This window comes from Dreissena polymorpha, unplaced genomic scaffold (genome assembly GCF_020536995.1).
Source record: "Dreissena polymorpha isolate Duluth1 unplaced genomic scaffold, UMN_Dpol_1.0 chrUn005, whole genome shotgun sequence".
NCBI lineage: Eukaryota > Metazoa > Mollusca > Bivalvia > Myida > Dreissenidae > Dreissena > Dreissena polymorpha.
Window position 1 is genome coordinate 114,745 of NW_026273319.1, and position 16,820 is coordinate 131,564.

At 36.6% G+C, this 16,820-nt stretch overlaps 2 protein-coding genes across 2 annotated transcripts in view; one reads left to right on the top strand and one right to left on the bottom strand.

The window, feature by feature from the left end:
• The window catches only part of LOC127863334 (sodium- and chloride-dependent transporter XTRP3-like), a 49,751-nt gene extending 38,385 nt beyond the window's left edge, over positions 1 to 11,366 (top strand). The window contains exons 8-10 of the mRNA XM_052402756.1: positions 6,808 to 6,967; positions 7,639 to 7,801; positions 9,182 to 11,366. Coding sequence (XP_052258716.1) covers positions 6,808 to 6,967; positions 7,639 to 7,801; positions 9,182 to 9,505 — 647 coding nt within the window. The 3' untranslated portion in view covers positions 9,506 to 11,366. The remainder of the gene's footprint in view (positions 1 to 6,807; positions 6,968 to 7,638; positions 7,802 to 9,181) is intronic.
• Positions 11,367 to 14,792: 3,426 nt separating this feature from the next.
• The window catches only part of LOC127863333 (conserved oligomeric Golgi complex subunit 7-like), a 49,457-nt gene continuing 47,429 nt past the window's right edge, over positions 14,793 to 16,820 (bottom strand). The window contains exon 21 of the mRNA XM_052402755.1: positions 14,793 to 16,713. Coding sequence (XP_052258715.1) covers positions 16,547 to 16,713 — 167 coding nt within the window. The 3' untranslated portion in view covers positions 14,793 to 16,546. The remainder of the gene's footprint in view (positions 16,714 to 16,820) is intronic.

Here is a 16,820-nt window from a genome sequence, read left to right on the forward strand (position 1 = left end):
GATAGTTTTTTGTCTTTCTGACTGATTTCTACAATGAGTAAGCAATATAATGATTCTTCGACTCTTGCAGGTTTGTACAGCGGGGATTTCGGTACCGGCGCGTGTCTATGCTCTTGTGTAGAATTACCGAAATCCCCGCTAAGAGGCAGCGTGCGGTGTCAAGAGTGCTTAAAAATTCATATTAATATCATTAATTGTACATTAACAGTTATGCGATGGCAAGAAACAATCATACCGATGACATATTGACCCTGTAAGGCGTGAATATGGGGGATTTCGGTACTCGGCGGGCGAATGTAGAATTACCGAAATCCCCCCTAAGCGGCAACTTATGCTGTCAAGTGTGCTTAATAATTAACATTAATATTATTTTTTGCACGTTAACATTCAAGCAAAGCCAAAAACCAAGAATACAAATGATATTTTTGACACTTTCAGATGTAAACATGGGGGATTTCGGTACTCTGTGGGCGAATGTAGAATTACCGAAATCCCCGCTACAAGTCCATATTTTTCAAAAGAAGTGAGATATTGTTGTCTGTTTTTGTCTTTACCTCTTCTTTCTAATATCAAAAGCCACCCAGATGATTTTTTGACACTTGAAGAGCTTTACAGCGGGGATTTCTGTTCCTGATCGTGCTTGTGAAAACATGCACTATGGATTCATACGCGGAATCCCAATAACTATGTATATATTTTAGTTTTTCACTACCAAAAATGGAACAAAAACAATTTTTCATCAGTGAATTGATAGTATTTTGCAATATTCTATCTTAATATCCGCAGTTTTTTGATAAATAATAAATATTATTGGGGATTTCTGGGGATTTCTGGGGGATTTCTGGGGATTTCGGGCTCGGAATCCAAATAATTATGTATATATTTTAGTTTTTCACTACCAAACATGGATAAAAACAATTTTTCATCAGTGAATTGAATGTATTTTGCAATATTCTATCTTAATATCCGCAGTATTTTGATAAATAATAAATATTATTGGGGATTTCTGGGGGATTTCTGGGGATTTCGGGCTCGGAATCCCAATAATTTTGTATATATTTTAGTTTTTCACTACCAAACATGGATAAAAACAATTTTTCATCAGTGAATTGATTGTATTTTGCAAAATCGGATCTTAATATCCGCAGTATTTTGATAAATAATAAATATTATTGGGGATTTCTGGGGATTTCTGGGGATTTCGGGCTCGGAATCCCAATAATTATGTATATATTTTAGTTTTTCACTACCAAACATGGATAAAAACAATTTTTCATCAGTGAATTGCTTGTATTTTGCAATATTCTATCTTAATATCCGCAGTATTTTGATAAATAATAAATATTATTGGGGATTTCTAGGGGATTTCTGGGGATTTCTGGGGATTTCGGGCTCGGAATCCCAATAATTATGTGTATATTTTAGTTTTTTTCACTACCAAACATGGATAAAAACAATTTTTTATCAGTGAATTAATAGTATTTTGCAATATTCTATCTTAATATCCGCAGTATTTTGATAATTAATACATAGTATTGGGGATTTCTGGGGATATCTGGCTTGGAATCCCAATAATTATGTATATATTTTAGTTTTTCACTTCCAAACATGGATAATAACAATTTTTCATCAGTGAATTGATTGTATTTTGCAATATTCTATCTTAATATTCGCAGTATTTTGATAAATAATAAATATTATTGGGGATTTCGGGGGATTTCGGGGGATTTCGGTAATTACGGGGATTTCGGTATTTCTACACACCGTTGTTGTTGTTGTTCTTTTGAAAGTAGTTCGAAAGATGGCGACCATTAACCCAGAGATTGATTTATGAAATAAATCGTCTGCTGATCCAGAGTGGTCATGTCGCGTGATGTTTTGCGCCATAAAAAAGGTGCAGTTTGCGGACATTATCACAATTTGTTTCACAAACTATCAACAGGTCTCCGAAACTAAATGTTGTATGTAATGTTTTCATGTGCAGGTGCACTTCTGATATCAAATATCAAAGTTTACCTGATCAATGTTTTGTTTGAGTACACTTGATCCCTCTTTCATGAATGTCTGATTGTGTTTGCTCGACTGCGCTTTATAAATGTATTATGCGGCATGTAAATCGCTGTCTAACAATTTACCGATAGTAAATAGGTCATTCAACAAGGACAGTGCGCAGTAAACATTTATATTTCAAGGACATTGTTTGAAGGGTAATATTTTTTATCGAAATGATGCAACTATATATATGTCATCACGACATATAAGCGTGAAATATGATGCTGGCGTTGTAACATATTATTCATTCTGGTGAATTAATAATTAATAAACCTGCAATTAATATGTTAGCTGGTCGGTGTAGAGGTATAATGTGTTCGCGACTTTATTTGTGCACCATAATTATACTGGAATGTCAGGTCAAGGCCACACATTTAGCACATTATTATTTACCTGCTTTATGTTCCCAAAAAATACAAGTTGTATCATTCGGTAAAATACAACTGCACAGAATTAATTCCCGTATTATTACCTTACTATAGCCGGACTACTTTTAATTAACTCATTTTTTAAGTTAAATGATTAAAAGTTTGATATAATAAAAGGAATATCACGCAAGTCAATTGTTACTAGTGTTTGTATCAGTCTCGTTGAATGCGCTATGTCGTGAGATACGTCATCAACAAGCCACTCGACTGATACAAACACAATCATGGTGGAACAATTGACTAGCGTAATATTCCGTATGTTCTAGGCAATGACTTCACTTTTAAATGCTATTTGCCAGATAATGCTATTTGCCAGATAATAATAAAATTATGATTTTTATTCAAAACCAAACCTTCTCTGCAAAGTTTTTAAAATTTTCTTTAAAAAATTGTTTTACGTTTCATAGAAAACTAACTGGTTATAATGCCTCATAGCTGTTGATAACCAGTTTAGTCCGGTTTAAAATACCATATTTATGGCTTGTTTTTGTCTTACTCCAAGCAAGTTGTTGTTTGTGTATTCAATGCACATGCCCATACGCTATTGTCGTCTTAATGGGACAGTCAAACTGGTACACCGATTTATGGTGCGGTGTCTACAATCCAGAACAAACGCTATTGTTGCAAATCCATTCACACTGTGACAATGATATTAAATAGGAGGGGGGAGGGGGGGGGAGGGGGGAGGGGGAGGGCAATTTTCAAACAATTTAAATTCAAAAGGAGAAAAACAGTTTAAGCATATTATAAAACTGGACAATGCAAGTGTTAATAGCTTCTGCTAAAGATAAATAAATATGGTTTAATGAAAAGTTTCAATACGAGCATCCTAAATTTATAAGCGCCTTTCTACGAGTGTAATCTAAATTCACATCGTAATAGGTCTGTACGATAACAAATAAATTGCTGTGAAATGTATTGCACATACACATTTAGGAAAACAAACTTGAAATACAACGATTATCACAGAAAACAAATGAGCCGCAATAATATAATATAAACAAAATTATTATTTTATTTCAATTGTTAAAGTACTATACACATTGTGTAGTGATTGTGCAAATGATTCATTGCAACTGTATATTTCAGTGTATTCATTACGTTAGTTCATATTGATGCACATATGCAAAATTTACCAAAAAGGGCATTTTCACAATTATTTTAAACACTCGACACTTTAACTAATTATATTGTACAAGACGTTTGTATTTGCATTTAATTCCATGTTTAACCAGTCGCGATTTTAGACCGTACATAAGTACCAGCATAATTATCTCTATGTATGAAATGTGTGTTTTCAATACTTATTTTTTAGGATATTCTTTCATTCGATGTGACACGCCTCCCAGTAGCAGACGTATGTTATTTTCTGGGTGTGGAAAGCAGAATGTCAACGGAATCACAGCTAGTGAAATGTGTTGACATGTCGCGGTTTTATTGATCAAAAACGTTTGTTAATGGTAATTTACAATTTTAAAGATTTCGAAACGCGTATATCGTAGAAAGACTTCTGGCGAGAAAGTGAACCTCAGAAGTATTGAAAAAAGAGTTCAAAATTTCCGGAAATGACTTATCTGTTGATATATGTTTTACCATTGTTTTTTGCTCTTGATATTCCATATTAGTGTTTATGCGGCGGTAGAAATCCAGTGTTCAGTGAATGTTCTAGCTTGACCGAATGGTTCCTTGTACCTTTGGCAAAGTTAATTTTCGCTCGAACGCGCAAGTACGTCCCTGTCTGCGTCTCAGTTTGACATTTAATTGAAGTTTAAGTGTTTGTGGATATCGCTTACTGTTTATAACCTGATGACAATAACATTACATTTACAATATATCAGAATGTACTGTTTGTCACCACACAGTTTTTGTAAAAAACGCACCGAATAAAAAATTCCTATGGAGCATAAGTTGATAATATTAATTATTTTCCCTTTTAATGTCGTCATGACAAATCTCTTGGTAGAAATATTATTAAATACATAAAATATTATCTTTATAAAAGAGGAACATAAGACAGTTCCTACAAGTTATGTTCCCATATCCCCTTATTTCGATTAAAGCATGGTTTATTCTGTCAGAAAGGTATCTGATGTTCAAATCTGCAATTTTCCGCATATTAACCCTTTGCATGCTGGGAAATTTGTCGTCTGCTAAAATGTCGTCTGCAGAATGTCTAAAATTAGCATTTTCTTCTATTTTTTTCAAAGAATACTATCAGAATAGCAAACAGTTTGGATCCAGATGAGACGCCACGTTCTGTGGCGTCTCATCTGGATCCAAACTGTTTGCAAAGGCCTTTAAAATTCGGTTCCCGCACTGAAAGGGTTTAAGGGGCCTTTTCACAGATTTTGGCATGTATAGAAGTTTGTCATTAAATGCTTTATATTGATAAATGTAAACATTGGATCTAAAAAGCTCCAGTAAAAAAAAATCAAGAATATAATAAAAAAGAGAGCAAAGTAACCCTCAACAGGGCTCGAACCACTGACCCCTGGAGTCCTGGAGTTAAAGTATACACTTAGACCACTCGCCCATCCGTGCTCATACAATAAAGGATGTATTCATTACTTAATATAAGCAAAACTCTTTGTTCCAAAAAATATAACGACAACAACAGAACTTTTCAAATTATTCAATCGTTTCGCATTGCAACGCTTTATAATTTTCATGTTTTCAAATCGTCAAAAGATGCACACAATGGCTAATTTAGAGCAAAAATGTTCAGTACCACTGTTTCCTCAAAAATATCAGAACTAAAACGAAAAGTTGCGAATCTGAAACAACTTTTTTTTTTTGTCAATTTACCAAAACGTGAAAAGGGCCCTTTAATAAATATATCAGAAGGTGTTTGCTCTAAACCGCCCCACATCATAACAAGGGAGGCCATCATGAGGTTGTTTCTCAATGTCATCGCAATGGTTACCTCCTCTATAAGTATTTGATACCTCCAGCTCAGACCTCCCGTAGTGGATACCATCCTGTATGGGTTAACGGTAGCCAATCTATTAACAAGAACAATCATTAATCATACATGATTTTGGTCGCTTTCTGGGAAAACGGGGCTTAATGCATGTGCGTAAAGTATCTTGCCACATTATCCTGTGCAGTCCGCACACGCATAAGGGACTAAACTTTCCGCTTGAAATGTATTTTCGTTTAGAAGAGAATTCATTAAAACGAAACATTCCATAAAAGCGGAAATTGTCGGAAAGTGCTCATTTCTACATAATTTAACTTTTCTGCATAGCTGTCACATCCAGATGTAGGACATTTTCGACCGTTGCATTTGTCCTATACAATCTTAAGCAAATTATCCGCCAGTAGGCGCGAATTGACAAATCGAATTTTCGTATTTGTTATACAGTTAGTTGACTCCTTTTAATACATTTATAGATGAATTCACTGACATTTTTTTCTGAATGGAATAATTTGAAAAATATAGAAATGCAGCATGTCGTTTTGCGACCATGTACTCTGAGTGTTCGGAGCGTGGAGATATTTTACTCTAATAAAAATACCAAGCGTATACAACACTGTCACCTGATCAAACCGACATCCTAAATAATTTTTAAAAAGATATTTCATGTTATATTTGGCTTGAAAAAATAATATCTGAATCGACCACTATCACGTGGTGTGTAAATGCGACAGCGATTTGATGTTAGCCATGCTCGGAACCAGTCAAATCTTTGCGCGGAGGTTGATTGGGTAGCGCTCACGTTTTTTAAGGTCACTATACTAATTCAAATACTTATGTAATTTAATATAAACTCTTCATCCTTAGTAACAAATAAGGTCAACACTGTGCAAATATGGACTTTTATAAGCATACATTTGCTTACAAAGCATTCTAAGCTGAGTGCATTGAAGTAACAATAAGGGTATATCACACAATATGTTAGAGAGAAACTTACATGAATCAAAGTTCACTGTGTTTTTTTCCGCGTTTTTACGGCTGATTTTAAGTTCACCGTAACCTATGTTATCGCAAGTTTCCAGCTGTAGAATAGAATCGTTAAATAAAATAGTTTTTCCTTGTTGAATACCAATGCTTTCCAAAGCACGCAGGACGAAAACAAAAATAACAAAACGAGTATCGTTAAGTTAAAACATGTCGTCCACTAAATCACGATAATTTGTTTCAGAGAGTATCGCATTACACAACTTCATTATTCAATATACTGTCACCATTAGAACACAATGTCACCACATTCGATATATCAACCGCTTATCTCTCTGTTGACGTTAACTAATTCCGAAAGTAACGCGGCTCGCCGGGAAAGGCCGAGTTGTCCCGATTGCGGTAACTGTATCTTTTGTGTTTCAGCAATAATCTGCGGGTCGTCTTTCCTCATCGGTCTGCTGTTCGTGCTGGGTAGTGGCTCCTACTGGGTGGCGCTGTTTGACCAATTTTCCGCCTCCTTCCCGCTGCTCTTGATCGCCATGATGGAGTGCGTGACGATCGGCTGGATTTATGGCGTCAACAAGTACGTCTGAAAACGCTGATGGCGGAGAAATAATGTTTTGACAAACAAGGACAAACAAGGAAACAACCCCAAATCAAATGAGAAAAAATTGTTGTTTGTGTTGTGTAACCTACAAAGTTAAAGAAGTAGATCGCCATTCCATAACTGGTAATCTTACGCCGTCGCGTATTGTGTCCACCTTGTGACTGGGCTGTCGAGGGCTCGATCCTCACTGCTGGAGCGTTCTTTTACTACCCCCCTCCCCCCAAATAAAAATAAAATAAAAAAGACACCAAGCACTGATTCTACCAAGGAAACTGACACGAGAGTTTTTCAATAAGCCTTGGGATTTTGATGCAATCGAGCAAAAAGTAATTGGTTTAAAATACATTAACCCATGTATGCCTAGTGGACTCTCCGATCGAGCTAAATTGGATCAATTTATTTCCAAAATTAGGGATGTCTAGTATGTTTATTTCTATATTTAGTATATTTCTTACAGAAATTCCTTTAAGCAAACAGAGCAGACCCAGCTGAGACGCCGCATCATGCGGCGTCTCATCTGGGTCTACGCTGTTTTCCAAGGCCTTTTTTCTAGACGCTAGGCATAAATGGGTTAACGACTGATATCTTCTGCCAACAGTTAAATATGTCTTTCTCTGTCGCTGAACGTGAGTTCTTATTTCACCTAGGTTTGGTGACGACATCGAGTTCATGATTGGTTCCCAGCCGAACATCTACTGGAAGATCATATGGAAATTCGTGGCTCCAATCATGGTAGCTGGTCTGCTCGTGGCCACTTTGATCTCCTACTTCATCGAGCCGCTCAAATACGAGGCGTACGACGCCCTCACGGTGAGTTAACGGAACGTGTGGGTTACCGGAAGACGAGTGAGTGTGTGGGTAGCTGGAAAGTGTTGAGTGCGTGAACGAGCGGGTGTCTTATTAGGTGATTGAGTCATGTGAACAAGGTAATTGGTAGAGTTTAATGGGCCCAGGACGAGTGAGTGAGTGAGTGGGTGGATCTTGTTAAATGCGTGAACGAGTGGTTGGATGATTGAGTTATTGAACCCATTTATGCCTTGTGGACTCTCCCCTCCTTCTAAATTGGATCAATCTATTTCCAAAATTAGGGATGTCTTGTATATTTATTTCTATATTTAAAATATTTATTACAAAAATCCTTTCAAGCAAACAGCGCAGACCCCGATGAGACGCTGCATCATGTGGCGTCTCATCTGGGTCTACGCTGTTTGCCAAGGCCTTTTTTCTAGACGCTAGGCATAAATGGGTTAAAGCGACAGCGAGTTATTGGGCTATTGATGGCTTTTGTCGTCTTGATAATTCCCCTGTATTACGACGCATACGAAGCTCGCACGATGGTTGGTTATACGTGTTGTTTGATGGAAGTTCGAGTATGCGGGTGAGTTAGTGGATTTAACGCTTTAAATGTGTGAACGGCTGAGTTCATTATTGAGAAGCGGAACCTGTTATATCGGTGATAGGTTGGTTGATGATTGGTTGGGTGAGTGAGTGGGTAAAGCGTGTAAGCGAACGGAAAGAAGATTGATTGAATGATTGAAAGGGTGGGTTGAATGTGTTGTGTTGCTAAATGTGTGGTTGAGTGCCGATGGAGCGGGTGAACGAGGGAGCGGGTAGGTGATTTACACTATCGTCTCCCTCTTAATCAAACAACGCCTTGATGAGGTGTACGAGGCTGTCACGTTGAGTGGATGGAAAGTGTTGTGTCGAGTGTGTGAACGAGTGAGTGAAACAAGTATATGAGTAAATGGAGTGAAGGATTGCAAGCTTTGGTGTTGTTGTGCTTGAGGGTGAGTTATTTGATGACGGGTGATAATATAAGTGGTAGAGGTTTGCTGTTAGTGGGCGGTGATAATATAAGTGGTAGAGGTTTGCTTTTAGTGGGAGTTTTTCTCAGTGTTTTCCATTGTTTGCTGCAATTTAATCAAATGTTTTATTTGTGTGAGTTGGAGTATTAGAGCGCGCCATTCGCTGGTTATATGTACGGTAAGTACCATTAGTGAACTGGTGTCAATGGATGTAGCTTGAGACTGACAGCTGTAAGTCATTCATAATGCTACATTTGGTTTTGTGCGATATTACTGATGATGGTTTAATGATGTGTTTGAAAGTTCACACCGCTTTACTGTACATGTATTTTGCAAAAGTAAAAAAATCAGCCCCCACAGTATATTTCATATCTACTTTTTCTAGGCGACCATGATACCGCGTGACTATCCGTGGTACGGCGTCGTCATAGCGTTCATCCTCGTTTTATCGTCGGTCGGCTGCATACCAGTAATCGCCATCCTGCGCCGCCTCAAGATCCTCAACTGGAACTACGCCAAGCAGATCCAGGCCGAGGAGAAAGGCTACACGCAGAGCACCGCGAAGTTTCTTAGGTCCGCCACGAGCGTGGATGACGACAACGACGGCAGAAGCGGAGAGGAGGCAATTGTACGGCCGTACACGGACAATCCGGATGTGAGGAAGCATTCCACGCAGGATGGAGCGGTAACGTTTACCTTTAAGGAATGAGGAAATAGGGCTCAGCGGCGATGCTTGTGAAATTCAGTGTTATGGTTGGACTGTTTGAAAAATTTGTTCATTACCTTCATTTTCGAACCAGATTGCTTAAAGTCGCTAGCATTAGTCGAGTTTGATCGGGATCATTTACAGAGAAGATTGAATTTTGAGTATCATATTGTTTAAAATTATTGTTCGTTGTTCGTTTCTAAATGGGGCTATTTAAATAATGGTATATTCAAGATCTTTGTTAAACATGTACGCAAGAAAATACATTGATTAGTCAACTGTAGCGCAGAGTTGACGCGTTCTGTCAACAAATTTATCATATCATCTTAAGTTTCGTATATATGTTTGAATTATTTAGCGGCAGCCACTCAAATGCGACATCAAGCCACGGATTTAATTAATAAGTTCTTAATTAATATAGAATACAGAAATTAAAGAAATGATAATATGAAACAAAGAATCCAGCCTTCCTTTTAGACGACTTAACGTCAATTCAATAAAGAGTGCCTCCTTTGAATTTTTAGCAATTGAAACGCAAACTGCCTTTTGAGAACAGAGCGACAATTAAAGGTATGTATCCCGGTATATTCAACATGGTAGACGTATAGTTAAGTCAAGTGAATCTGTTGGCCTGTTGGCACGCAATATATACAACGCTGATTTTCACATGTATTCTATAGTGAAATTGTGGTCACGTGAATGCCTTCGCGAATTTGCGCATGCGGCCTCGAGTATATTTGGCGACATGCAAAACAATCGGTGGGGAGAACTATTGTAAGAATCTGGTACAGCCATGTACCGGGCATATTCAAAAACTGGATGCATTTATGGTTATCTCAGGAAATGCAACTATGCGCGGACAAAGACTTCTATGCATACGTTTGTTTATGAGTTCAATATTTCCGTCTGGCTGAGCATTATGTTTCATAGCTGGGTGTTCAATTGTATGTACTGTAGAGAAAAAAATAATAAATTTAAGTTGTGCTCTGAGAAAACAGGGCTTAATGCATGTGCGTTCACTGTTGACCAAGGTCAGCCTGTGCACGCCGCACAGGCTAATCAAGGAAGACTCTTTCCGCTGTATCGTATTTTTCGTTTAAAAGACGTTTTTGTATTAGCGAACGCGCCCACTTTAGGCTTCTGTGGGACGAAACTCTACGGAGAGGCATTAATCCATGTTTTCACAGAGCGAGACCATCTTGATACATCGTCTATCTCCGGAATACTCCGCATTTAGGCAATAAATGGTCTGGTTATCCCGAGTAAGAGCGAGGATCAAAGTGTGAAGTAGTGGGCCTTGTCTTGTCAAAGATTTCACATCTTACTTGAGTTAGAACTGTGGTTGTCTTTTGTTCAAAACAAACAGACATTTATGAAGAATATTTTCCTAAAAACACAACTTGGGAAAGATGCAATCGACATGAAAAGAAATAAAGCTTGAATGAGGTTCGCGAAATAGATGTACAGGTTCCCCTGTTGATGAATATTTGCATTTAATTTACTCTCCTGTGTACGGACCGTAAATAATGAAAACATGCGAACTATAAAGTCAAATTGTCATGATAACATACTTGAGAGGTACATTGTAAGAAAGTCCCTCTTCTCAATGTACATAGATGACATGTAAGTGCTATTGGATTGAAATATCTGCTTATGTTTGTAGATATTGTGTATATTGAAATAAGAATCTCAATACAAATTTGACATACAGTATTGTTGATGTATATATTTCATTTTGATGTGAAATTTTATATATTTGACATTCAATGCTCCAGTTGTGATAATCTGCTCAATTAGTACGTGTTACCAAAGAGATAATGTTTACGTTTGACATGTAAATACACATTAAAAGGTATTTTACATTTGTTGGGTTAGTTATTACTTTTATTTGGTAGAATTTTATATTCGCACCATTTACCTCTTAAATAAATGTGAAAAACAGGTTCAGATTTGAGATCAACAGACTGTATTCTTAACCCATTTATGCCTGGCGTCTAGAAAAACGGCCTTGGCAAACAGCGCAGACCCAGATGAGACACCGCATGATGCGGCGTCTCATCAGGGTCTGCGCTGTTTGCTGAAAGGAATTTCTGTAAGAAATATTCTAAATATAGAAATAAATATACTAGACATCCCTATTTTTGGAAATAAATTGATCTAATATAGAAGAACGGGAGAGTCCACTAGGCATACATGGGTAAAAAAAACGAAAAATACACAAAATAGCATGCTCTGCTGTGTTCATGGCCGAGATACATCGCACAGTACAGCGTACACAAGAACCCTTCCCAGTAACGGGTTTTAGTAAGTCATTTGGACGTATACGTTATTGGCACTTAGCTGTGGGCTATTCATGGAGAATCAATGGAAACAAAATTAGACTCACATGAGATAATTCACTAATTGTAATTGTACATGCATGAACACAGTATATTTAATACAAAAGTCTTCACTTACGAATGTTCAGTTATGTTTTATTCATATTGTATAGTTGTCAGTTACTAGCATACGTATGTGCACTTAGACTGACTTAGTACTAGTCATGGGCCCTAGATCGGTTAAGTTTTACTAGGAAAAGTGTTAGAAGATTTCTGAAATACATGTATAAAAATTTATTTAAAAAGGCGAAATTAGAACAAATAACCACAAATATCGGCGGTGATATGATGAAGTCTCGGTGCTATCGAGGTCATAAAAGTGTTAACAAAACAAGTTAGCCCTTTCAGTGATGGAACCGAATTTTAAAGGCCTTTGCAAACAGTTTGGATCCAGATGAGACGCCACGAAACGTGGCGTCTCATCAGGATCCAAACTGTTTGCTATTCTGATAGTATTCTTTGAAAAAAAATCGAAGAAAATGATAATTTTACAAATTCAGCAGACGACACTTAAGCAGACGGCAAATTTCCCAGCATACAAAGAGTTAAGCAGAGATTCCAGCTTTAGGTTGACCCTCATCCTGGATGTTTAAAATCAGGCTTAAAACTGTGCTGTTTTTTTATTTCCCACTTGAATTAGAATGTGCATTCCCATGTAGAACCATTCCCAATATCTATTATTTTTTAGTAATTGTTTCTGAATTTAAATTAAATCATTGAATATTATCGAACATAGAAAACATTCCCCCAAGCTTTATTGTAAATGTAATCGATTTTTGTAAAATAGATCGAAATTTCAACCTCTAATACTTTACTGTATAGGATCGTCATCAACAATCGGACCGGTCGGGTTAATGCAACTCGACATCTTATTACTTAACGCATATAACGTTTTGTTTACGACACTAAAATCTTCATATGGATAGGTTTTCACTCAAATAACACATCGTATGACCAAAATGAAACAAAAACGCCAATTTTGTTCATTAAAAGTTCTTAGTTTGATTTCTTTTTTTCTTTAAACCTTAAATACATTTGTACGTATATAGAGCCAGGCTTTTTCCGCCCTATGCCCCATTCCCAATGCAAATCTGGTTGTTTTTTTTCCAATTAAAAAAAAAATTCCCAATTCCAAAAAAAAAAGATTTATTTTTTTTATTTTTTTTTACCTTAAAATATATAAGTTAACCTGATCCGGTGTAGAAAATATAAAGTGATGCATAATTAAATTATCTGTTGCCTTGAATTTGTTTAAAAATTGTAAAATATGTTAATGATTATTTAAGACTTTCCTTATTTTCCTCAAAATCCGGCGCTTCGCACGATATTTTCACCTCAAAAAAGGCCAGGCTTTTTCCCAAATTCAGATTAAAAAACCTGCACTTATCTCACATGTTCATAATACTTTGTAAAATTTTAATAATAAGTTATCAAAATAGTCATTATTTACCAGTTAAAGGCTTCTTTGAAATATTAGAAACACTATTTACATGCGATAAATTTTCCCAATTGAGCCAATTTTGCGAATATTTTTTTTCCCAAAATGGGGGTTTTCACGACGCGAAATTCCCAAAATTCCAGTGTGGCGTATTCCCAAAATGGAGCGGAAAAAGCCTGAGAGCTGAAAGACAATGGTTAGCTAAAATGATGTTGATTTTGCCGACAATGCTTGAATCAAGGCTCGGAGAGAAAACTGTCGGAAGAGTAAGTTGACACTGCGGCAGGCAGCAAATTACGTAACATACGGTAATTGTTGCGTTGTAACTTTACATGTAAAGACAATAAGGCTCGATTGGTCATTGTCGGCTCTGGTACTAGTTAAATGTAACACGAGTACTTTTAAGTATACTTAAACGTACCCCGGGTATGGACAAAATACTAAAACCAAATACCTAGAGAATACCTGTATATATATTTTTTTGCTAAAACGTACTCGGGAATTCTAACGCAAAATCGGTCGTTGTCAGCTTTTTTTAATATTAAGTATGTTCAAATTTAAGTCAATATTTTGTAAAATAGCCTCTATATTATCGAAACTCATACTCAAAGAAAGCGTGTTGAGGCAGGTTTTGTTAAAAAAGAATTGTGTTTCGTATTTCCGTAGCGCGTTTTACATCGGATTTTAGGAGTGAATAAAACTCGGGTATAGTCTAAATTTGCCGGGTACGTTGAAGTCTTTTTCGAGTACATTTAAATAGTAGTGCCCGAGACGACAATGACCGAACGATCGACAATTAGGTTCACGAACTATCCACCTTCGCAGTTTGTTTGCAAGATGTTGCCTGCATTGTCTCGTTCGTCCATCTCTTTACAAACATAAACATTTTATATTCTCCGTAGTAATTTTCCGTCAATTCAAAGGCCATAAAACGATAAATGGGCATTTTAACGGTTGGGGGAGAGGTTTTCAATATCTTAAAACTGGAATTGTATTGGCAGTTATCACGGTAATTTAATATACAAATGTATTTTCTTCTGACAGTTAGCCTGCGTCTTTTTGTAGTAAACAATAAATAAATAAACCAAATATATATTCGTGCAATGAACCTCGCGCTAGAAAAACTGGGCTAAATGCATTTGCGTCAAGTGTTGTCCCAGATAAGCCCGTGTAGTCTGCACAGACTAATCAGGCATGAAACTTTACGCGTTTAATGTACTTTTTGCTGTTAATGTATTCTTCGTTAGAAAGATTTCTCTTCTTAGCGAAATGTTTAGACAGAAAGTGTCTCCCCTGATTAGCCTGTGCAGACTCCACAGGCTAATATGGGACTGCAAATTACGCATATGCATTAAGCCCATTTTTTTTCCTGAGCTAGGCTGAATGCTATTCGAATAATAATTGATTACATATTCCAATAATCCACCTATTCCAATAATCCACCATCAACCTTTCAGTAAAGACAACTTCAACAAAGATTTCTTACAAATGTATTTGCACCCTTCAAAATAAAATAACATTTCATAAACAACAATAATTGTATTCTATGTTGTATACCTTTACAAAAACCCAGTCCATCATATTAATTTGTCAATGACTTAAAATAAATCTTGTTACAACCTGTAATAGCATCAGTTTACAGAGTCAGTATGTGGCAACTATAACAAACTTAGCATAGGAAAAATAAGAAGTAAATTTACATCCTTCAAAAGGTTCCTTAAGTTTGTGGACGTATGTATCATTCTTTTACATTAAAATATTGAAAATATTTTAATAAAGCGTGTCTTAGATTGAGTGTAAGTATATTGCATCTGCCTGCACACCCATACATAAGATACATTAGTCGTACGCACTCTCACAGATGTGTTTCATGATGCACTTGATGGTTCATTGTTTAACATTGGATTTCACACTGATTTCACACATTAGAAGAAATATTCACCACAGTTTTACATAAACTATTTATAAATTATTTCATGGATAACAATTATACTCTAAATATATGTAGTGTTATTGTCATATATAACAGATTCCATGCATTATTTGTTTAAGAAGTTTCAAACAATTTCCACTGATTAGGATTGCAGAAATACAGATATGATAAAAATAAATACAAAATAAATAGTACATATACAAACGTTCCCTTAATAGTCCTTAAACCATTTAACTATACAATATTCAACATTCACATGTAAAATAAGTCTGTGTGTTTCTCCAACAAAAGCATGTGATAACAGAAAGATCAGATCAGATAATTGTCATTTCATGCCAGGGTTTAATCCAGCTGGTCAAGGAATTTTGTTAGTTTGCAAGCCTTTCAACACTAGTTAACAATAAAATATGGTTAAAGATTTGGGCCGTACTGTGTGAAAAGGGGTATTTATGAAAGTGCATAAAGTGTTGTCCAAGATTAGCCTGTGTTGTCTGCACAGGCTTATCAGGGACGACACTTTCCGCTCTTATGATAGTTTTTGTTTCCAGAAAGTCTCTTCTTACAAAAAAATGAAGTTTAGATGGAAAATGTTGTCCCTGTCTTCACAGGCTAATCTGGGATGACACATTACGCACATGCATTAAACCCCTTTTCACAGAGCATAGCTCATGTATATTTGGGAAAACTGTGCAAAACATCCACAAGGTCACAAACAATGTCATATTTAGTTGCAATCTGGTCTTGCATCTTGATCAATGTCAAACAAGCATGCAGGTTACATTTGAAGTTGTCTCACAATTTGTATGACACAGCCCAAATGCTTATCAGATATTGTAATGTTGTCAGTTTGTCTTACCCTATGACAAGTTTCACAGATTCTGTAGTTGTTTTTAATTTCTTGTCATAAACAGTTTATTACAGAACCCAAATGTGTGTCCGACATTGTAAATGTATAGGTTTTGTCTGACAGATTGATAAATTCTGACTGGTATCAAAAGTGTTCAATCCCTTGAACCCATTGGATTTTTTTTACAGATTTAAACCTTTTTATTTTAATAAGATTGCATCAAAAGCCTAAGGCTAATTGAAACACTCTCAAGACGTTTTCTGGGTAGATCCAGTACTTGGTGTTATTTCAGGAGATCTAAAGAATCTCACAGTGGAGAATGAACCTGTGACCTCCGAGACTCAAGACAGATCCCATAGCCACAGCACGATGTGATTACAAGATGATATGTCCCATGTTAGCGATGGCTTTGACCAATCTTGGTGTTGACTCTCATGTACCGATATGATTACAAGCTGATGTGTCGCATGTTACCGATGGCATGGGCCAATCGCTGGGGAAGATTGTCGGCCACATCATGGTAAGTGTCCGAACTGGCCCTCAGTAGCTGGTCTATGTTCTTCAATGTGTCCGTTGCTTGAAGACCCAGGTCTTCTAACACGTTGCACAGGTAGTCTGAACGCAAAAAGTTACGAGCAATGTAAACTAGAGCTTTGTCACAGACATGACGTATACCCCCACATGCTGCATTGACACAGAATATTTTGCATGCTGTCTTCACA